Genomic DNA, 18,957 nt, shown 5'->3' with positions numbered 1-18,957 from the left:
GGGGCTTCAGGATTTTGGCAGATTCCACCCATCTCGTGAGAGTGGGGATATCTACGAGCCCTGGCTGTTTCCATAACACTGCACATCTCTGGCTACCACACTGGAGGGCTGTTGTGCACTGATGTCGGGACATCGAGCACACATGTCATGTCACGCCCTTATTTATCCTGTCTGCCCATCTCTCCCTCCTACCTCCTTACACCCCATTGGCTGTCAGGCATGTTCTCACATGTGATATCTGCAATACTGATAATCTATTAGTCTACTACATGACTCCTATTCCCGGTTGGTTGTGTATGAAAGAACGGCTAATATATATATGGGATATATGGGAACCCCACTAATGGAGCAAATTAGGCGTATCAGAGACTTACTTAGCGGACTTGATTTCACTTTTCGTCCCAAGTCATATGTAATAAGGTGCTATGATTGTGTTATTGATGTATGGTTATCTTGTTCTAACTTCTATCGAGAAGTGCTCAACAAAGTCCGTAATGACTTAGAGAGCAAGGGAAACTCTGCAGGTATTGCTGCTGTTGATGCAGCCCTCGAAGCGTTGGAAGCCCTATCGAATTCTGTAGGGAGGCAATCCGTTTGTCATGATGAGAATAGAACACATGATATCAACTGTTGTTTTGATAGCTTCTTCGGATCCTTTTCCAACTACTTCCAAAGAGTTGATGACATAAAAGAAAACTTTCCAAGACTATTCGACAGATTTAAAGATACAGTTGAGAAAATGTTGCAATATGTTGATAAGGACCTAAAGTTTCAAGAAACTGAATCACCTGGTTCGGAGGCATCTCTGAAATCAATCTTCCTTGATCTCTTAGAAATGGAAGGGGGGTGCGGTCATACCTTCTTTGTTACAAGAGGTCACAGGAGGCTATCCACTTTCCTTCGGCATCTGAATGATAACCTAGGCCTTCATGTTTTTGGAAAATATTTTGGTTATGCTGTTGATGATGCTTCTCTCGGATGTTTAGGGGAAGTTGGACGAGAACTGGATGCTTTGGAAAAGGAGATTAGCAGATACATGCTTCCTAAGGCCCAAGGAGCACGGGTGCAAGGGGCTCTTCGTGATGTCAGGGAGTCCATTAGATCCCTTATCCAGAAGCTACAGGCCCTTAGAGCAGCATATGACCAGGCCGTTGCTGATCTTAAGCAAACTACCAGACAAAATCGTGCATCATTTGCCCCTAAGTTCAATGAACTAGATCAAATGCTAGGTGAGGCCAGCAGTGGCCTGGATGACCTAAGGCAGAAGATCGATGAGCTTGAGAAGGCTCTTCCTCCTCCTTTGCGACTCTACGGGCGCCTGGGCCTTGTGTTTGCAGCCATTCTGGTGGTCCAGTGCATCCTCTGGTATCTTGAGGAGGAGGACAGTGCAACTCGGAGGGCGTGGAACACGGGGGTGTACTCGCTGGCCGTGGCAGGGACCATTGTATACCAGGTGTGGAGACTGGCAGCGAGGTACCGTGACGACGGGGTGATTGGGATGCTGAGGGAGGAGTGGACTGCAGTTGGGTGCATTGTGCCGATGGCAGCCGGGCTTCTCCACGGGGGCGTGGTCAGGAGCAGTGTGTACAGCATGACGGTGGCAGGCATTGGGGCCGTTATGATGGCTGTGCAGGGCGGTGTGCTGTGTGGGATGTCGCTGATGCAGGTGTGTGTGGTTGTGTGTGGGAACCTGGTGCTCGGGGCTCTGTGTGTTGGCGGAGACGGGGAGTGGAGCCTGTATCTGTGTGCTGCGGCTGTTGCGTTTGCATCTGTTCTGCTTCTCGTGTTGAATGTTGGCGGGGGTGGAGAGAAGAGTGTTGGCGAGGGCATTGAGAGTATGGTGTTTGTGATGAGCATGCTTGTGTGTGTGTGTGTGTCGCATGTGTGTGGACGGGACTACGACATGGCGTATGGGGGGGGGGGGTGCCAGAAAAGTACCTTCGGGCTGGATGAGGTCTACATAGTGGATGAATGGAATAAAGACGGTATGATTATCTTTGAGTTATCATTTCTTTCTCTGAGGCATAGATAGAGTATCGCCTTTGGACACAGCAACAGGCTGGTGTTGGATAAGCAAGCCTCTATCCACCCATGACATCTCTCTTTGTGGATTCCCCATCCCTGGCATCACGAAGACCCCCTTGCACCCGTGCTCCTTGGGCCTTAGGAAGCATGTATCTGCTAATCTCCTTTTCCAAAGCATCCAGTTCTTTTCTAATTTGATTTAAACGTCTGGGAAAAGCATCATTAACAGTGTTACGAAAATATTGTCTAAAAATATCAAAGCCTAGGGTATTCAGACGTTTATGAATGATACGCAGCTTCTCATTAGCTATAGCACCGTAACCCCTTCCATGTCTAAGAGATCAAGGAAGATTGCCTTCAAAGGCACTTCTAGGGATATTGCTTCGGCCTCCATCTCTTGCCCCACTTCAATATTCAAATTCCCACTAACGTATGGTAGCATTCTCCTAAGTGCATCTTTAAATGTATTAAACAGTTCTTAGTAGTTTCCTTTCAGATCATCAACTTTCTGGAAGTAGTTAGGAAGGGTTCTGGAGATGTATTCAAAATCCCAGCGCTCATCACCTTTTTCAGTGAGACAAGGAATTTGGTGCTTTATATGATCCAATAGGACCTCCAGTGCTTTCTTAGCTTCATCAACAGCAGCAATGCCTTGGGAGTCTCTCTTGCTCTCTAGATCATTGCGAGTTCTATCAAGTGCTCTGATGTAGAAGGGAAAGGCCCATGGTATTGTGTTGTTGAGGCGATCCAATGCGCATCCTTGTATTATACTTAGCTTACCCGCACGAACCAACGAATCATCGCTGAAGTTAACTCTGTTGAGTGTGGCTCTGATACACTCAATCTGTTCCATCAGCAGGGTTGCTAATACATTGATGTATATCAGCTATCACCATGCACAGCTAATTGCAGAGTAGGAGTCATGCCATAGACTTTTGGAATGGACCAAACTCTCAGTGATGAGAGCATACTGAACAGCGATTCCTGTGAAGAGAAGAGGAATGACAGAGGGAATAAGAGGATTTGAACACCCCACGCACACGCCCCACGAGAGATGGATTCCCGGCGATGTCTTCATCGAGAAAGAATTTTCAACCTCGTTGTAACACCCTACCCTTACAGAGCTATACAGAGTACTAGATACATTCAAGTAGGTACTAGCACTACTAATGGAGCAGGCCATGAATCTCCAGTCAATCCTTGCCAGAACTGATCCTGGAGTTACCGTTGAGGTGCCACTATTGAAAAATGCAATGATCTTCCATAATACAGCATACCATCTTTCTTTTCATGAGCTTCCGACGTTTAAGAGGCAGCTAGGGAGGCCTTGCCATACATCAATAAAGATCTGAGAGTTGAGGTGAACATTGGCCTGGTAGGCCAGGAGATACAAAAGAAAGTCGTGTCTCTGAGGGAAGTCTTCCTCGATCTTTAAATGCGAGTAAGGACTATTGTGTTAGACCCAGCCACAGGCTACACAGCTATTCTTTTGCCTTGCGTTTGATGAGCTAAAGCAAGGGCCAGTGGGGGTAATGATAGTCTGTTGCATTTCAAAGGAGCTGCTACCGGCCCTGGAGTGTCTTTTCATCCGCCTACCGTCTTTGTGCCCGGGCTTCTACTCCTTGCACTCCACAGAGAGCCCTATGAAAGATTACAGTTCTTTATATCCATGATTCTCTTGGTCATCCTTCTTCTATAAAACAGAACAGGAGACGGGCTGCTGTGAGCGCTATGTCTATAGCGGCCTGGATAACTAGTATATCGCACGCAGGATATTTCCTGCTATGGAGCAGGACAACTAAACACTAGTAAATGTCCCGAGCATTAGGCCTACCCTTTCCCTGGCTCTCCAGAAACCTGTTCTGCACTTCTACCACCTCGGCGCTCGAGGCGCATTTCGAATACTCGTCGAGGATGTCTCCATTCAATCTGTAAAACTCGTCACCATAGTTGAATCCATCGAGGATCTCGTGTGCCTCCTCCTCAAAGCCACAGATGTACAGAGAAGCACTCAATGCCTCTGCACAGTTCAGCTTGAAAGGCTTGCCGTAGTTGACCGGGTTGGCAGCCACCATGAACGGAAGAAGGCGGTTGTGTCTCCTTGGGAGTTTTCTGAAATCCACAGAGTCGAGCTGTGCCCAGGAGCAATCTATAAGTCCTATTCCAAACCTCTCTATAACATCCCTGTCGGCAGGTGAGATGGATTGGTCTGCATCTGGAGACAGAACCACGCCCCCAAAGCTTCTGTTCTTCTTGACCGCCTGGACCTTGTTCTGCTTGATGAGCTTCTTTCCCGAGCATTTCTTTGGGTCGCACTGTTCAAACTCGTAGATTATCTTTCTCATTTCGGGACCACCGGTGAAAAAGTTATAACGTATGGAATGCAATTAACGACTTTATTCTATGCTGAGGGGATGCTAGCATCCTCAGGGTCAGCTCCCATGCCGCCCCTCAATTGGAATGTCCTGTCGACCATTCTTCTGAACCTCTCATATCCTATCCGATATATGTTTTCTTTTTCTTGGGAAACGGCCGAGTCATTCCCAACAGCAACGACCCTTGCATCCTCCTTCCTCTGGATTTCCTTATAGACATCAAAGGGGGCATTCGTCATCGAAACCACTGCTCTTATGTCCAGGCTCGAGTACTCGAAGAATAGAAGCTCCGCCAGGATCTGTGGGAGCGGGCGTGTGGAGACAAAGTAGACCACCTGCTTCGCTCTGTGGAGTTTCACAATGGAATCGTAGAGACGCGTTATTCTATTCTTTAGCAGCCTGTCCATCGTATAGAACAGAGGCGTGCATGTAAACTTGAACTTTTCAGGTCCGTTGAAGATCCTCTCGAATTTGTGGTACTTGTCTTTCTTCAGATTCTCAAGCAGAGTCGCGTCATGGCCTCCATCCTTGTTTCCCTCTCCTATGGCTCCAAGCGTGTTGATTCTAGGATGGATGCTGCCAATGCAAAAGAGAACATCTCTGATCTCCGATATCCTTCTGGATGCCTCCTCCTTTGCCTGGCATCGAAGCGTGCTTATGTCAAAGACGGGGTCGAGATCAACCACAAACACACTTCTGACGCTGCAGAGTCCATCCTTGATCCTGCAGACCTCATCGCTGGTGACCTCAGGAAGCTCTATGAGCAGCGACCTCAGCTCCTCCTTGGAATCCATGACCCTGTTGAACTCTCTCTTGACCATCTTGTCCTTCCTTCGATCCGCCTCAATTCTTGAGATAATAAACGAGTTCTCAGTGTCTACAAACATCTTCTCGTAGTTCTTCATGCATCGGAAGTGGTCTCTTGCCCTCTCAAACCTGTCCCTTCCAATGAGCCTCATCTTGTAAAGACAGTAGTATGTCGAATACACATATTGATTGATATTCTTTCTGTCATCAAGGGAAGGAACAAGCTCGTCTGCAGGGACGTCCAGCGCCTCAATCAGCTTTATCCCAAAGACATTCTTCTTCGTTCCCAGCAGAGACCTCATCTGATCTCGCAGAGGCGGCCTCCCCATCTTTTCTTTTATCCACTCCTTGTTGTCGTTTACAAATCCTTTGTCCTTGCACTTCTCCAGGAGATCAGAGATGTCTGTTATCCTTTCCATTCAAAGGGCTCCGTAATTCCAGATTTGTTGTCAACCTTTGCCTCCTACCGCCCTAAGGCCAGCAGCCTACTTCTCCAGAACCGCAAACAGACTTTCTTCCTCGGTCCCATGGTCCAGGACCTTAAATCCAGAATCGGTGCAGAGCTCCAGTAGGCCCTCCATGCCGTAGAGATGGTAGTATCTCTTGGTATCGCTCCGGAGATTCCATGTTGCAAGATAGTCCTGCTCAGACCCACCAGCTGCCCTCGAGAACTTCCTTTTGCTCTTTGCCGAGCTCCCCCACACATACAGAAGCATCTTGCCTCCGTCCTTCAGGACTCTTCTCATCTCCTTCATTGCCCTCTCCCTTCTGCACCGTGTGCTGAGGTGGTGGATTACAGCAACGCTGAGTACGAGATCGAAGCTGCAGTCCACAAAAGGAAGCTCCAGGACATCTCCCCTTACCAGTCCTTGGCCGCCTGCTGCCCGGGCATCGTTTAGGAGGCCAAGGCAGTAGTCCATCCCAACCATACACGGCACCAGGAAGGACCTTCCATTTCCGCATCCTGCATCAAGCACAATGGACTCCCGAGTGTAATAGTTATCCAGGAATCTCCTTGTCATTCCCCAGTGCCTCCTTCTTGTTGCAGAAAACTCCCGAGAGTTCTCGTCATAGAATCTATGCACAAATCTTTCTTCAAACCCACTAGGGTCATCCATGCAGGCAGATCCGAAAGCACGAATATTTAAGGAATTCAAATACATATGCTTTAATAAAACCAAAAGACTCTATGTTATCTCAGGAGACTTTCTGCAGCCTTTCTAACTTCCCCATCCCTGCTGCTGCACAGGTCCAAAGCCATGTCCCTCGTGCTCTCGTCCGCCCCGTGCAGCCCAACCATCTCAAGTGCATACAGCTTCACATTGTCAATAGGATCAGACAGGAGTCTCTTCGCAAACTCCGTCCCGTGAGCCTTGTCAAAGGAGAGCGCTGCATCCACCGAAGTTATCCGGTGCAAATAGTTTCTAGACAACACGGCAGCCTCAATCTCGGGAAGCCACTCAATTGTCCAAGAGTACCTCGGAACTAGCTCTGCAACCACCCGGGATGCTCCAGCCCTCACCTCGTACACCCTGTCGTGGAGGTATCCAAGGAGATACTTTCCCAGAAACTCCCTGAGAAGCCTTTCGTCCTGTTTCGAAACACATGCGATCGACTCGAGAATCTCCTTCCTTATCCTCCAGTTCAGTGCGGAGTTGAGGGAGTTTATCAGCGGAATAACAACATTCTTGTATGTGTCAACTCTCTGAACACACAGGAGGGCCTTTTTGACCTCCCAGCTCCCGTCGGAAACAACTCCCCGCAGTATCTCCTGGAACTCTTCTCTGTTTCCTACCGTCTGGATAGTTATGGCCCGGACCGTGGGACTGCTGTCCTTCAGAAATAATGGGACAAGTCTATCCCAGTCTCCAACGTGCTCCATGTTGCTTGCAAGACATATCCTGATTTCCTCCTCCGGATCCTGCGACAGATGTGCATACACAGCAGCCCGGTCACTGCAATTGAGCTTTTGTATTTTCTTGGCAATTGCATACCTTCTTCTCCATGACTCCGACATGCATATCTCAGACACAAAGTGTGTTTGCCTCTTTATGAGGGGAATGACATCAGAGCCTGTGCACTGAATGCATTCCGAGTAGGAGGCGTGGAGATCCTCCACAATCTGGACAAGCTCATCATCTTCAAACGGGATCCTGCCATACTCCTCCAGTGACAGCGCTGCACATCTCGCCACTGCCACCACAGGATCTTGCAGGCACCTCCTCAATGCCTCTTTTGTCTCCTTGTATTCGATATTCACAATTAGCGATGGAACTGCCCGCCTCTGGATGTAAAATGGCGACTCGAGGAGCTTCTTGACAAACCCGTCCACCTCGTCTGGAAACGACCCGAGTATCCTCCGGGCAACAGGCACAATCTTCTCAGGTTCTTCAATCAGCATCAGCCCGCAAATGCCAAGATGCCCCCTATCCGGCGGCAGAGCAGCAAGGTGGGCAACCAGAAGGTCATTGAGCTTCTGGTCCATCCCAACAAGCAGCTCCAGCTTTTCAACCGCCAGGTGCTCACGGGCCCCCAGCTTCTCCGCAAGGCTCGACACTTCGTTGCTAATCATTTCAAAGGGCTCTGAAACAGGGGAATTTCAGATTGGGCCATTGAGGGGCTCCATCCTCTTTTGCCTAGCATGTACACTCTGCACCCGGCATTACTTTGGAATAATTTTGATCCATGCCATGAAATATAGAATAACGTCGAAGAAGCTTGGGGAAAAGATCCTGGCAGTTCATGCGGGCAAGAGCATCTACACAGGAGGGACGTCCAGGATGCTGGTCAACCAGGACACCGGAGAGGTGATGTGCAGATGCAAGAAGTCAGTAAGATCGATAGCAAGCCACGGAAGGTACGTGTGCTGCGGGAGCTACGACTGCACCGCAGTGCTGTTTCACGACGGGAAGGTTGTGGATGTCATCGAGGGCCCTGACACAGAGGTCAAGTGCGTTGCGTTTTCTGAGGATGGGCGGTATCTGGCAATGGCAACCAGGGGAAGGTCTGTTTGGGTTGTGAAAATAGATGGAGAGATAGAGATAGATGGGGTCATAGAAGACCATTTGCACGATGTGAAGGGATGCATATTCCACGGAGGACTTCTGTTCACATACGGCTACGATAACACGGTGAAGGTCTACGACAGATTTGACTATGACGACTCCTGGGAGCTGGTGCAGTCGATCGACGAGAGAAGCACTGTGTGGTGTGTTATCTTCCACAACGGTAGGATGGTGTGCACAACCGAGGAGGGGACTGTCAGCATCTATGCCCTGAGGAGCGGGTGGACCCTCGAGATGTCTAGGAAGCTATCTGTACTCCCGATCTACTCGATCTGCAGTGTTGGGGAAAACATGGCATATGTCCTGAACAGGAGCAGCATCGGGATTGTCGACTCGAACCTCAATCTTGTGATGTCCATCGAGAATGTGCATGAGGACTCGATAAATAGCATTGTGTATGATGAAGGAAGAAATCGGATAGTCAGTGGGGGAGATGACGGGATTCTGAACACAATTGAGCTGCTATGAAAACCTTTGGTTTAAAAAGTTGTGAAAAATTTGCCCCTACCCTAACGCAAGAATGCAATCGACAAGAAAGACTAACCAACTGGCCATCCCCGATCTCTCTGGGAAGGTGACGATAGGGGATTTACTGGAGGCCTTTTCCAGCTACGAGAAGGAAATGTAAGTGAAGAGAAAGCATCCTTGGTTCGTGAAACTGAGCCGTGATGAGGACTTTGAGACAGATACTAACTTCTAGAATAAGCATCAAGCTTAGCAAGCAAAGGAGGTCCAGGGATGAGGATCTTAAGGTGGGATATGTCGAGTTTGAGACAGTTGAGGACACCGAGAAGGCATATGGAGAGGGAAGCGTCAAGGTGGCTGGAGAGGCAAAGGCGCTGCACTATGCAAAGAGAAAGGACCAGAGGATGAAGGAAAGAGTCATTGTTTCGAGCAAGAAGGTGTATATTTCAGGGATTCCCGAGGACACCGACAAGGACGAGCTTTCTGCGCTTCTGGGGAACTGCAGGATATCTGGAGGAGACAAGGGCAAGAACTATCTTTTTGCTGAGTACGACAACAGCGAGGAGCAGGAAAGGGCACTGAGCAAAATCAACAACATGAAGATCAAGGGTTCGAAGCTGTTTGCAATGCCTGCCTACGAAAAGGCTAACATCGGAAGGATCGGGAGAAGAAAAGGTGACTTCAATTAAACGATCTTATTTTAGCATATGACTTCCAGGACTCTACTCCCTGATGCAGTCTTGCATTATATTTTTTTCTATCTACCACCGTGGTATGAGCGACTTCGACTCCACGCTAGTTGTGGAAACAGATGCAAAGAAGGACCTCAGGCTTCCCCACACACGCCAGATGATTCTTGTGGGTGCTGTCTCTGCCGTCCAATGCTCTCCATTTCCCAAGTATCTCTACGTGCGCGACAGGAGCCTCACGGTCTATCAACTTGCTCCGTTTAGGCAGATAAGGGCCCTTGAGTATGAGGGAGATGTAATGGATATGGCCATTGTCAAGGGCAGAATGGTCATTCTCTCGAGAGACTCCATAGTCACCACAGGCAGGGATGGAGACCTTGTTGTCACAGGAGACTTTGACGGAAGACTGTCTGCAATAGAAGAGAACCTTGGAGTACAGGAAAGAGGAAAGCTGTCTGTGTATTCGCTGGAAACTCTGTCGGTGCTGGATGTGTATGAGGCAAGCGCACACTACTCGATAAGGGATGTGCTGATAACGTCTCTCGACAACATTGTTTCTTTGTACCGAAAAGGCAGGAAAGTGCTTGAGATTTCTATGCCTGAGAGGATAGGCAGGCTATGCGCCGACCCGCTGCTGACGAGCATGTACTGTGGAGCCGATGACGGGACCATATTCTGCTGTGGCATGAGCTACTCGGAGCCCATGGCTATGAGATACCACAAGAGCAGAATCGTGGGCCTAGACATGAGCTTTTGCGGGAGGTATCTGTACTCTGCAGATGCAGAGGGAGTCATCTGCATCTGGGACACAAAGCTCAATGTGGTGATCGGAAAAGCGTCCATGGAGTCAGAGATAAGAGGAATGAAGGTGGTGTATGTTTCCGAGTGGAGAAGAGAGCCCGGTGCAGTCGATAACGAGCTGGTGATGCTGCACAGAACGGTGCAATAAAGGCGACGTGGAGTCAAAGGGATTTTATATTGTATCGAGTATTTAAAAAGTACAGGACGTGCTGCTATCCTGCATTACGTCAGCAGCACCTGCCATTGGTCTTTCTATTTGGCCCGCCTACCGACGGGTCGTACAGACTTCCCGCCTCCCACTTCTGCCCCAGGGTCTGCTTCTTGAGGAGGACCATTGCCATATCCTCGAAGATATTGTTTACATTCTCACCCGTCTTGGCGCTTGTCGTGTAATACCTGGCCCGCATTTCATCTGCCTTGTTCTTGAATCTGCCCTCCATCTCATGGTACATAGCGCTATCCACCTTATCCCTCTTGTTTCCAACAAGGAACAGAGGGACATTTCCTGTCTCTTCTCTTATGCGCCCAAACCATCTATCCACACATGAAAAGGTCCTCTCGTCGCTGATGTCGAAGATGAGGAGTATCCCGTCTGCATTTCTATAGTAGCTCTTTGTTATCGAAAAGAACCTTTCTTGACCTGCCGTGTCCCAGATGTTGAGCATGATATTCTTTCCGTTCAGAACTATGCTTTTTGAGACGGTGTCCACCCCGATCGTTGTCATCAGAGACTGCTTGAAGTCATCCTCCTTGTACTTGTGCAGAAGGCATGTCTTTCCCACGTCGCTCTCTCCAAGGACTATTATCTTGTAGCGATAGTCTATCCTCAGGGCAGCCATTTCCAATTAGGGGCTTTACTGTTATTTGCAATTGACTTCTATGCCCAGGAGCCAGCCGTGCGATTGAGGAATCTGTCCCCTCTAGGCTGCCAAAGATGAATCAAAACAAACCAATCTGTGATGTGATCTCCTTAAGAACAAATAAAAGAAATTGACATCGATATAATAGGAAGCCGTGTATAAGGGTATGACGGATTTGATGGGGAGATTTCGACATATATCGAAGGAGCGGAGGAGAAGGTATCCTCCCAACATCATAAGGAACCAGAAGTACAAGTGGTATACATTTATCTTTGCGGTGCTGAGGCTGCAGTTCAGCCACTTCTTCAACACCTTTCTGTTTCTTGTGTGCATGACGCAACTGAAAAAGGAGTATCTTGTGTCGTCTCTTGTGGCTTCTGTTGGGCCCTGGGCAATGGTCCTGCTATTTTCTCTTTTTAAGGAGGGAGTTGAGGACTACAAGAGGTACGAGAGGGACAAGATTACAAACAGTCAGCTGTACACAAAGCTCACCAGCCAGGGATTTGTGCGGGTGCCCAGCTCGAGGATAGAGGTTGGGGATCTCGTTCTGCTGGAAAAGAACGAGAGGGTTCCTGCAGACATGGCTCTTCTCAAGACCTCTGATGTGTCTGGACATGTGTTTGTAAGGACAGACCAGCTGGACGGGGAGACTGATTGGAAGCTGAAGCTGACCATTCCTCGAATGCAGTCTGCAACGTTTGACGAGCTCCGGAAGCTGAGCATCCTCGCAGAGCAGCCAAGCAAGGACATATATTCGTTTACTGGAAAGATCAAGATAGGAAAGTTTTCTCTGGACGAGCTGTCGGAGATTGAGGAGGAAGGGAACGAGGATGAGGGGATTGGCAGGCGAATCGAGAGGCTTCTGGAGTTTGACTTTGGACGAGAGGAGGGGAGCGTTGGTGCATCTGAGGGACCCAAAGATGTTTCATGGGTCTACTCCTCGTCCAGCCAGAGCACCGGAGAAAGCGGGTCCCTGGACGAAGACCTGGGCTTTGTGTCGGATGGCAGGGACTCTGCTGCAGCAGGATCCAGCGAAGGCCTTGAGGTGGGTAACGAGAGCAATGTGGGCAGAGAGACTGAGGAAGCAGATGTCTCCCTAAAGGACGAGGAGAAACCCGTGGCCGAGGCGCTTGGATGCGAGAATATGCTGTGGATGAACACGGTTGTGGCGACATGCTCCATCCTCGGATGTGTGGTTTACACGGGAAAAGATGCAAAGGCAATGCTGAACACTTCTCGGCCAAGGAACAAGATAGGGAAGATTGAGCTTGAGCTGAACGGATACATGAAGGTTCTGGGGGCAGGGTGTATGGTGCTTGCAGGGATATTTACATATATGCGGGGGGTTGGGTCGAGGCCCGACATTATATTTATCCGGTTTCTTGTTCTGTTTTCGTCTGTGATTCCGATTTCGCTGAGAATCACTGTTGACTGGGCAAGATACTGCTATGGAAAGTATATATCCGAAGACGAAAGGATAGAGGGTGCAATGATGCGGTCGAACAACCTACCCGAGGAGCTTGGAAGGGTGTCGTACTTCCTTACGGACAAGACGGGGACGCTGACCAAGAACGAGATGGAGATGAAGAAGATACATCTCGGGACGATCTGCTATACAAAGGAGCTGAACAGGGAGATCAGCAAGAACCTTGCGAAGGTTCTGAACGGCAGGAACGACGGAAAGGGTGTGTTTTTCCGGGGAAAGAAGGACATCAATGCAAGGGTGTACGATCTGGTGCAGGCCCTCAGTGTCTGCCACAATGTCACTCCTGTTATCTCTGAGAACGAGGTGAGCTACCAGGCGTCAAGCCCCGACGAGGTTGCGATTGTCCAGTGGACGGAGTGTGTTGGGATGAAGCTGTACAAGAGGGACCGCTCGATGATAGTAATAAGAGATCCCCTGAACGACGAGCAGGAGTACCAGATACTCTACACCTTTCCGTTTACCAGTGAAACGAAGAGGATGGGAATTATAGTGAGATACAACGAGGAGGTCATATTTTTCCTGAAAGGGGCTGATGTGGTTATGAGAGGGATAGTGAAGGTCAACGACTGGGTTGAGGAGGAAGCAGACAACATGGCCCGGGATGGGCTGAGAACGCTTGTCATAGCAAAGAAGGTCCTTAGCGGAAAGGAATTCGAGCTTTTTGAAGAGATGTACAACAAGGCATGGATGAGCCTGGTTGATCGTGCCGAGGCCATGAGCAAGGCAATGGAGATTATTGAGAAGGACATGAATGTCCTTGGCCTGACGGGTGTTGAAGACAAGCTCCAGGACGATGTCAAGGTTACGCTTGAGAACCTGAGAAATGCAGAAATGAAGATTTGGATGCTTACGGGCGACAAGATAGAGACGGCCATTTCGATTGCAAGATCGTCCAGAATCTTCCACAGAGGTACTGTGTATCTTGTGATCAGCGACGCAAGCTCTGTCGGAGATGTCAAGGCAAAGCTTGATCTTCTGCGTGGGTCTGGATACAACTCACTGGTGATTGACGGACAGAGCCTATCATTTGTAATCGAAAGCTGCATGGATGAGTTTATCGAGGTGGCCTCAGAGCTAGAGGCGGTTATAGGGTGCAGATACACACCCACCCAGAAGGCGGCTGTTGCGAGAGAGCTGAAGAACAAGACAAGAAAGTGTGTATGCTGCATCGGAGATGGAGGGAACGACGTCTCAATGATAACGGAGGCAAATGTAGGAATAGGAATAGTTGGGAAGGAAGGGAACCAGGCGTCTCTGGCTGCAGATTTCAGCATCAACAAGTTCTGCCATGTGTCTGATCTTCTCTTCTGGCATGGGAGGAACTCGTACCAGAGAACGGCAAAGGTGGCACACCTGATAATCCACAGAGGGCTTACCCTTACAGTGATCCAGGCGATCTTCTGCTCTCTCATCTACTTTGTGCCTGTGGGCCTGTTCAGGGGAGAGCTCCTCATGCTGTTTATAACTGTCTATACCTTCCTCCCGATATTCTCGATCATCTGCTCGAGCGACATAAGCCGAAGCGTTGTTGTCAAGTTTCCCGAGCTCTATAAGGAGCTTACTGAGAACAAGCTTCTGTCGTACAGGCACTTTTCTGTCTGGACCTTGATAGCATTCTACCAGGGAACAATCATGATGATAACATTCTACCTGCTGAAGCAGGAGTTCTTTATAATCTCTACCCTGACATTCACAAGCCTGGTACTCAACGAGCTTCTGATGGTGATACTGACAACCACGAGAATGACACCAATGGTGTTCATCTCCTCTGGCATGTCCCTTGCCATCTACATTGTCTACTTTGCCCTCAGGAGGGGACTCCTGAGATACCAGAGGCCCTTCTACCTCTTTCTGCTGAAGATAACGGTTGTAAACACCCTTGCAATACTAGTCAGCGTGTTCCAGAAGCTTTGGACCAAGTACATGAGCCCCCCAACCTATTCGAAGCTAGAGGTTCTGGTTTAGGATATTTGTTATGCACCACCAATAAATACAGCTAATTAGAAATGATTTATTAGGATCCTAAAAGACCCTGGAATCATTTACTTGCCCTGTCAGACATAGCCTGTCTTGACAAAGTCTCCGTAGAAGAGCTTCAGGAAAAATCTTGCCAGCGCTGTGTGAAAGATCCTGTAGAACGGGTTTGACCTAAGATCCAAATTCTTCAGCGCTCCGGTCTTCCCAAGCTTCAGGAGCTTCCATGGAAACGACCTCAGCTTGTTGTTCGATAGATCAAGGACCTCTAGACTTTTCAGATTCCCAATCTCCTGGGGGATGCTCTCCATCTCGTTACAGGAAAGATCAAGCTCCACAAGCTCGCTCAAGGTCCCAAACTCCGCAGGCAATGTCTTTAGCTTGTTGTTTGACAGGTTAAGTTTCTTGACCTCCTTGTTGCACTTCAGAGCTTCCATGATCTCCAGGGAAACCTCCTCAAGATCCATGTTGTGAAGATCGCAAACCTCGTGCTTCTCCACCTTTTCAATGATGCTTGCAGCCTCCAGTACATTGGATGGACAGGAAGCACCTGTCTCCAAAGTATAGATAGAAAAGAGAGATAGAAAGCTGACTCCAAGTCCAGTAATATTCATATGATAGGGTATACTTTTCGCAAATTTCTAAAACAGGAATATTCGGCTCTTTATTACATACAGTCTATGCTAGAAAATCTAGTCTCTTCTATACCAAGATCCATTCCCACCATCGCGGACATATCGCCTCTGACCTCCATTCCACACACCCCTGGGCCGCTTTGTCCATGATTCTTGGTCATTCAGCCTTCTTCGGTCCGTCCGATAGTTTCCATCGTGCGTGCCGTCTCCTAGAGATCTTCCTGGGCATTTTCCTCGGGGTATGGTATCTTTGGGACCAGGACCAATCCTGTTAGCATCACTTGTCCGTGGATATAGTAGGGCCTGGGAGGCAAGAAGTTCCTCGACAAGACTCCTAGACACCCTTGCTGCATGTATAAACCCGCATTTCTCTCCCTTCCCGCACAAACCCCTCTCGTGCTCGGTGCATGTCCCGTCATCTGTTCTGTAGCAGTTGCCGAGCTCTGCAACTATCCTCTTCCCACCGTAATATCTCCTTCCTATCTCTTCTGCACACCTCATTGCTGCCTCCTCCTCATGAAACTCAATGTAGATGTTCCCCAGAATCTGGATGCAACTATTCGAAGCAATCACAAGCTTTCTGATAGCTCCATACTTTACAGACAACTCGGTGAACCAATCCTCGTAGAAGAGGTCAAGGTGGATCTGGACCGACTCCTCACCCAGTGTGGATTCTGGGTCGTTCTTGGGATACAGATACATTGCCTTCACGACAACAACCCTGCTTCTTGTGGGGATTCTGTGGACCTTTGTGCACTCGTGTCCATATCTGCATCCGTTTGTTTTCGAATAGAAAAGACACGCCTCTCGTCCCTCGACCATTTTAGACACGGGGATTCTAAGTCGGTGAAATCAATTGAGGTTGATATGGCTTCCCAATTTCTTCCCTGCAAAGGCATTATGGAGAGCAGGGCAAGGATCTCGATCACAACCTTTACGGGAGAAAGATATGCCGGGGTTCTCTGTGGGTACACGCCCGGCAGATGCATTGTTCTGACAGATGTGGTCCGAAGACATGCAGGGCAGACCGATGACGAGATGAATGTCTTTGTATATCCTCGGATGAAATTCAGAGTGGAGAACATTGTGGAGATCGGGGTTGCAAGGGGTCTTGATGGGGCGGGAAGAGAGACAGACCACTTGGTGCTGGAGAGCTTAGGGCATGGGGATGCCGAAGCTAGGGATGGTGTCAAAGGAGAGCTCTCTGGCGTGGATGTAAGGCCTGTAATGCATGGAAGAGACAGGGTCGAGGCGGTGAGGAGGGCTCTATGTGTGAACAGAAGCCCCAGAGTAGAGCAGTTGTCCAAAAGGCTAGAGATTGAATCTGCGCCCAGAGTGGGGACCAGGCATGCAGAATGATCTGGCTGGAAGAAATAAATAGTTCTGGTATGGAAACTGAGTCCGTTTCTGGTTGAAGAATTCTCCAACTAACTCCTTTTACCGCGGAGTAGGCAAGCTGATTGATGAGTTCGGGGTTTAAAACAAATGAAGCCGCTGTATGGATGGTTGCAACAAATGACAGCGAAGCACCTCAGAAGATTCTCTATGAGTCTCTTTGCACGGTGGAGGCGGAAAACTTGAGCGAGGCATGCAACAACGCAATAGAAGGTCGGAGAGCACCTGCAGGGAGGAAGGCCCAGGTGATGCGGTTTATCGGGGAGATGTGCTGCTGCGGCGACATGTTCGGGACAGACACATCCATCAACGAGTCTGTCTTTTCTGCAATGACGTATATAGAGAAGAATGCTTGGAATGTCAAGGATGTGTTCATCAGCCCCGAGTCGGAAGAAAACGTGAGTAACTGCGTCAAGCTGCTTGAGTTGAACGAGAAGATAGACTACTCTGCTGTTCACTTGAAGGATATTGCAATGGGACTCAGGATCTATGTGGAGCAGAACATGAGGAATATCATTCCACTCAACGTCCGAAAAAGGGTCATCGAGGCCTATGGAAGCAACGATGGAGAGATGAAGGAAACAATAATCCCCAGGATTCCGTTTGTAGTTGGCGATCCCCACAGGCTGTTCCTCAAGTCGTTGAAGAACATCTTCCTTACGATTGAGATGAATGCAGAGGATAACGGAGTCAATGTTGAGGAGATATACAGGATATTTGGGCCCTTAGTGATAAGAAGGCCGGAAAACATGCTTGAGACGGACACTGAGGTATTGAGGCAAATACTGGTAGATCTGATGAAGGCCGACTTTGACGAGTTTCCCTCATCGTTCTACTTGTGAGGATGGGCCCTTAGCTTTAATAAATGGGTTTTGATGCTTACAGGCCGGAATAAAAAGACGTTCCAGGTGGGACTTGAACCCACGACCTCAGCTTTAGGAGAGCCGCGCTCTACCGACTGAGCTACAGGAACTGCAGCTTCCCCCACGCAGTTCCATCAGCCGGCCCATCCCAGTGCAGTAGTTTGGAGGGAACATTGCATTGCCAAACACCGATCCCCAGGATGGTCAAGAGCAGCAATATAGCAATCCACAGCCATGTGAGGTCTCTTGGGCTAGACGACTGTGGAAACCCTGTTGAAAAGCCAGATGCAGTGATTGGACAGGAGAATGCCAGGGAAGCAGCCGGCCTTATAGTAGAGATGGTTAGGACAAAGAGGATGTCTGGGAGGGCAGTGCTTATATCTGGGCCTGTGGGAAGTGGAAAGACAGCTCTTGCTGTAGGGATCAGTGAGGAGCTCGGTGCTGGAACGCCGTTTACCTCGATGAGCGGCAGCGAGGTGTACTCCAACGAGGTGAAGAAGACCGAGGTTCTTGAGGAAGCGCTGAGAAGATCGATTTTGGTGCGGATGAGGGAGTTGAAAGATGTCTATGAGGGGGAGGTTGTTGAGCTTCGGATTGTGGACGAAGAAAACCCGCTGAGCTCCTACCCGAAGAGGATCAAGGAGATGTTTGTTATCCTGAAGACAAGCAAGGAGTCGAAAAAGCTCAAGCTTGCACCGTCCCTGTACGAGCAGATAGACAAGCAGAGGATTGTCAACGGAGATGTTGTGTACATCGAGGTCAACTCCGGGGTTATCAAGAAGCTGGGCAGGAGCGAGGCTCATATGAACGATTTCGATCTTGAGGCTGACACATATGTCCCGATTCCTAAGGGAGAGGTTTTGAAGAGGAAGGAGGTGATGCAATCTGTAACATTGCATGACCTAGACATGGCAAATGCAAGGCCTTCTGGGCAGGACATGCTTTCCCTTGTTTTCCGAATACTGAGCCCCAGAAAGACGGAGATAACAGAAAGGTTGCGGGGTGATGTCAACAGGATGGTGAATGGATATCTGGAGAATGGCAATGCCGAGATTGTCCCTGGGGTTCTTTTCATCGACGAGGTCCATATGCTTGATGTTGAGTGCTTCACCTTTCTCCACAAGGTCATTGAATCTCCTCTCAGCCCGACGATAATATTTGCCTCCAACAAGGGAATGGCACCCATAAAGGGGAGCGACGGACTCCTCGGGCCCTTCGGAATCACTAAGGACCTTCTTGACAGGATTGTGATTATCAGTGTGAAGAGAAATCCGGATGAGGCCAACCGAGAAATTATCAGGAGGAGGATGAAGGAAGAGGGGTTGGAGATGGACGACGATGCATTTGGATTTTTTGTGGGCCTGAGCACCTCGAGGAGCCTACGATATTGCATAAGCCTTATTCCTCTCCTGAAGACATATGGGGGATGTGTCAGCGTCCGAAATGTAGAGGAGGTGGCAGAGCTATTCCACGACAGTTGATCCCGGTTGATTAAATCGTTTAATTTTCACCCTGTG

General features: G+C 49.0%; 16 protein-coding genes and 1 non-coding gene across 17 annotated transcripts; 8 read left to right on the top strand and 9 right to left on the bottom strand.

Moving 5' to 3' along the window:
• Positions 1 to 343: 343 nt before the first annotated feature.
• Positions 344 to 2,032, top strand: ECU09_1530 (uncharacterized protein; the record flags this gene model as incomplete). Its single annotated transcript, NM_001415467.1, has 1 exon — positions 344 to 2,032. The coding sequence occupies one exon, from the start codon at positions 344 to 346 to the stop codon at positions 2,030 to 2,032; it is 1,689 nt and encodes a 562-aa protein (NP_001402406.1).
• Positions 2,033 to 2,503: 471 nt separating this feature from the next.
• ECU09_1525 (uncharacterized protein) lies at positions 2,504 to 2,878 on the bottom strand (the record flags this gene model as incomplete). Its single annotated transcript, NM_001415466.1, has 1 exon — positions 2,504 to 2,878. The coding sequence occupies one exon, from the start codon at positions 2,876 to 2,878 to the stop codon at positions 2,504 to 2,506; it is 375 nt and encodes a 124-aa protein (NP_001402537.1).
• Positions 2,879 to 3,830: 952 nt separating this feature from the next.
• On the bottom strand, positions 3,831 to 4,370 carry ECU09_1520 (ribosome biogenesis protein TSR3; the record flags this gene model as incomplete). The annotated part of the gene is made up of 1 exon (NM_001415465.1): positions 3,831 to 4,370. One exon carries the CDS (start codon positions 4,368 to 4,370, stop codon positions 3,831 to 3,833), a length of 540 nt encoding a protein of 179 aa, NP_001402405.1.
• Positions 4,371 to 4,426: 56 nt separating this feature from the next.
• Positions 4,427 to 5,626, bottom strand: ECU09_1510 (uncharacterized protein; the record flags this gene model as incomplete). The annotated part of the gene is made up of 1 exon (NM_001415464.1): positions 4,427 to 5,626. One exon carries the CDS (start codon positions 5,624 to 5,626, stop codon positions 4,427 to 4,429), a length of 1,200 nt encoding a protein of 399 aa, NP_001402404.1.
• A 66-nt stretch (positions 5,627 to 5,692) lies between these two features.
• On the bottom strand, positions 5,693 to 6,325 carry ECU09_1500 (uncharacterized protein; the record flags this gene model as incomplete). The annotated part of the gene is made up of 1 exon (NM_001415463.1): positions 5,693 to 6,325. One exon carries the CDS (start codon positions 6,323 to 6,325, stop codon positions 5,693 to 5,695), a length of 633 nt encoding a protein of 210 aa, NP_001402403.1.
• Positions 6,326 to 6,399: 74 nt separating this feature from the next.
• On the bottom strand, positions 6,400 to 7,779 carry ECU09_1490 (uncharacterized protein; the record flags this gene model as incomplete). Its single annotated transcript, NM_001415462.1, has 1 exon — positions 6,400 to 7,779. The coding sequence occupies one exon, from the start codon at positions 7,777 to 7,779 to the stop codon at positions 6,400 to 6,402; it is 1,380 nt and encodes a 459-aa protein (NP_001402402.1).
• A 118-nt stretch (positions 7,780 to 7,897) lies between these two features.
• Positions 7,898 to 8,740, top strand: ECU09_1480 (uncharacterized protein; the record flags this gene model as incomplete). Its single annotated transcript, NM_001415461.1, has 1 exon — positions 7,898 to 8,740. The coding sequence occupies one exon, from the start codon at positions 7,898 to 7,900 to the stop codon at positions 8,738 to 8,740; it is 843 nt and encodes a 280-aa protein (NP_001402401.1).
• Positions 8,741 to 8,792: 52 nt separating this feature from the next.
• ECU09_1470 (uncharacterized protein) lies at positions 8,793 to 9,426 on the top strand (the record flags this gene model as incomplete). Its single annotated transcript, NM_001415460.1, has 2 exons — positions 8,793 to 8,896; positions 8,973 to 9,426. 2 exons carry the CDS (start codon positions 8,793 to 8,795, stop codon positions 9,424 to 9,426), a joined length of 558 nt encoding a protein of 185 aa, NP_001402400.1.
• Positions 9,427 to 9,511: 85 nt separating this feature from the next.
• ECU09_1460 (uncharacterized protein) lies at positions 9,512 to 10,375 on the top strand (the record flags this gene model as incomplete). The annotated part of the gene is made up of 1 exon (NM_001415459.1): positions 9,512 to 10,375. One exon carries the CDS (start codon positions 9,512 to 9,514, stop codon positions 10,373 to 10,375), a length of 864 nt encoding a protein of 287 aa, NP_001402399.1.
• Positions 10,376 to 10,454: 79 nt separating this feature from the next.
• ECU09_1450 (Rab GTPase) lies at positions 10,455 to 11,066 on the bottom strand (the record flags this gene model as incomplete). The annotated part of the gene is made up of 1 exon (NM_001415458.1): positions 10,455 to 11,066. One exon carries the CDS (start codon positions 11,064 to 11,066, stop codon positions 10,455 to 10,457), a length of 612 nt encoding a protein of 203 aa, NP_001402398.1.
• A 187-nt stretch (positions 11,067 to 11,253) lies between these two features.
• On the top strand, positions 11,254 to 14,538 carry ECU09_1440 (uncharacterized protein; the record flags this gene model as incomplete). The annotated part of the gene is made up of 1 exon (NM_001415457.1): positions 11,254 to 14,538. The coding sequence occupies one exon, from the start codon at positions 11,254 to 11,256 to the stop codon at positions 14,536 to 14,538; it is 3,285 nt and encodes a 1,094-aa protein (NP_001402397.1).
• Positions 14,539 to 14,627: 89 nt separating this feature from the next.
• Positions 14,628 to 15,161, bottom strand: ECU09_1430 (uncharacterized protein; the record flags this gene model as incomplete). The annotated part of the gene is made up of 1 exon (NM_001415456.1): positions 14,628 to 15,161. The coding sequence occupies one exon, from the start codon at positions 15,159 to 15,161 to the stop codon at positions 14,628 to 14,630; it is 534 nt and encodes a 177-aa protein (NP_001402396.1).
• A 78-nt stretch (positions 15,162 to 15,239) lies between these two features.
• Positions 15,240 to 16,004, bottom strand: ECU09_1420 (uncharacterized protein; the record flags this gene model as incomplete). Its single annotated transcript, NM_001415455.1, has 1 exon — positions 15,240 to 16,004. The coding sequence occupies one exon, from the start codon at positions 16,002 to 16,004 to the stop codon at positions 15,240 to 15,242; it is 765 nt and encodes a 254-aa protein (NP_001402395.1).
• A 78-nt stretch (positions 16,005 to 16,082) lies between these two features.
• ECU09_1410 (uncharacterized protein) lies at positions 16,083 to 16,541 on the top strand (the record flags this gene model as incomplete). Its single annotated transcript, NM_001415454.1, has 1 exon — positions 16,083 to 16,541. The coding sequence occupies one exon, from the start codon at positions 16,083 to 16,085 to the stop codon at positions 16,539 to 16,541; it is 459 nt and encodes a 152-aa protein (NP_001402394.1).
• A 143-nt stretch (positions 16,542 to 16,684) lies between these two features.
• ECU09_1400 (uncharacterized protein) lies at positions 16,685 to 17,419 on the top strand (the record flags this gene model as incomplete). Its single annotated transcript, NM_001415453.1, has 1 exon — positions 16,685 to 17,419. The coding sequence occupies one exon, from the start codon at positions 16,685 to 16,687 to the stop codon at positions 17,417 to 17,419; it is 735 nt and encodes a 244-aa protein (NP_001402393.1).
• A 58-nt stretch (positions 17,420 to 17,477) lies between these two features.
• On the bottom strand, positions 17,478 to 17,550 carry ECU09_1395. The gene has a single exon. It is a non-coding gene; the product is annotated as a tRNA-Arg (tRNA).
• A 90-nt stretch (positions 17,551 to 17,640) lies between these two features.
• ECU09_1390 (RuvB family ATP-dependent DNA helicase pontin) lies at positions 17,641 to 18,921 on the top strand (the record flags this gene model as incomplete). Its single annotated transcript, NM_001415452.1, has 1 exon — positions 17,641 to 18,921. The coding sequence occupies one exon, from the start codon at positions 17,641 to 17,643 to the stop codon at positions 18,919 to 18,921; it is 1,281 nt and encodes a 426-aa protein (NP_001402392.1).
• Between the last annotated feature and the right edge of the window lie 36 nt (positions 18,922 to 18,957).

This window comes from Encephalitozoon cuniculi, chromosome IX (genome assembly GCF_000091225.2).
Source record: "Encephalitozoon cuniculi GB-M1 chromosome IX, complete sequence".
In the NCBI taxonomy this organism is placed as follows: domain Eukaryota; kingdom Fungi; phylum Microsporidia; family Unikaryonidae; genus Encephalitozoon; species Encephalitozoon cuniculi.
Note: the sequence above shows the minus strand (reverse complement) of the source record. Positions and strands in the feature narration are given on the sequence as shown.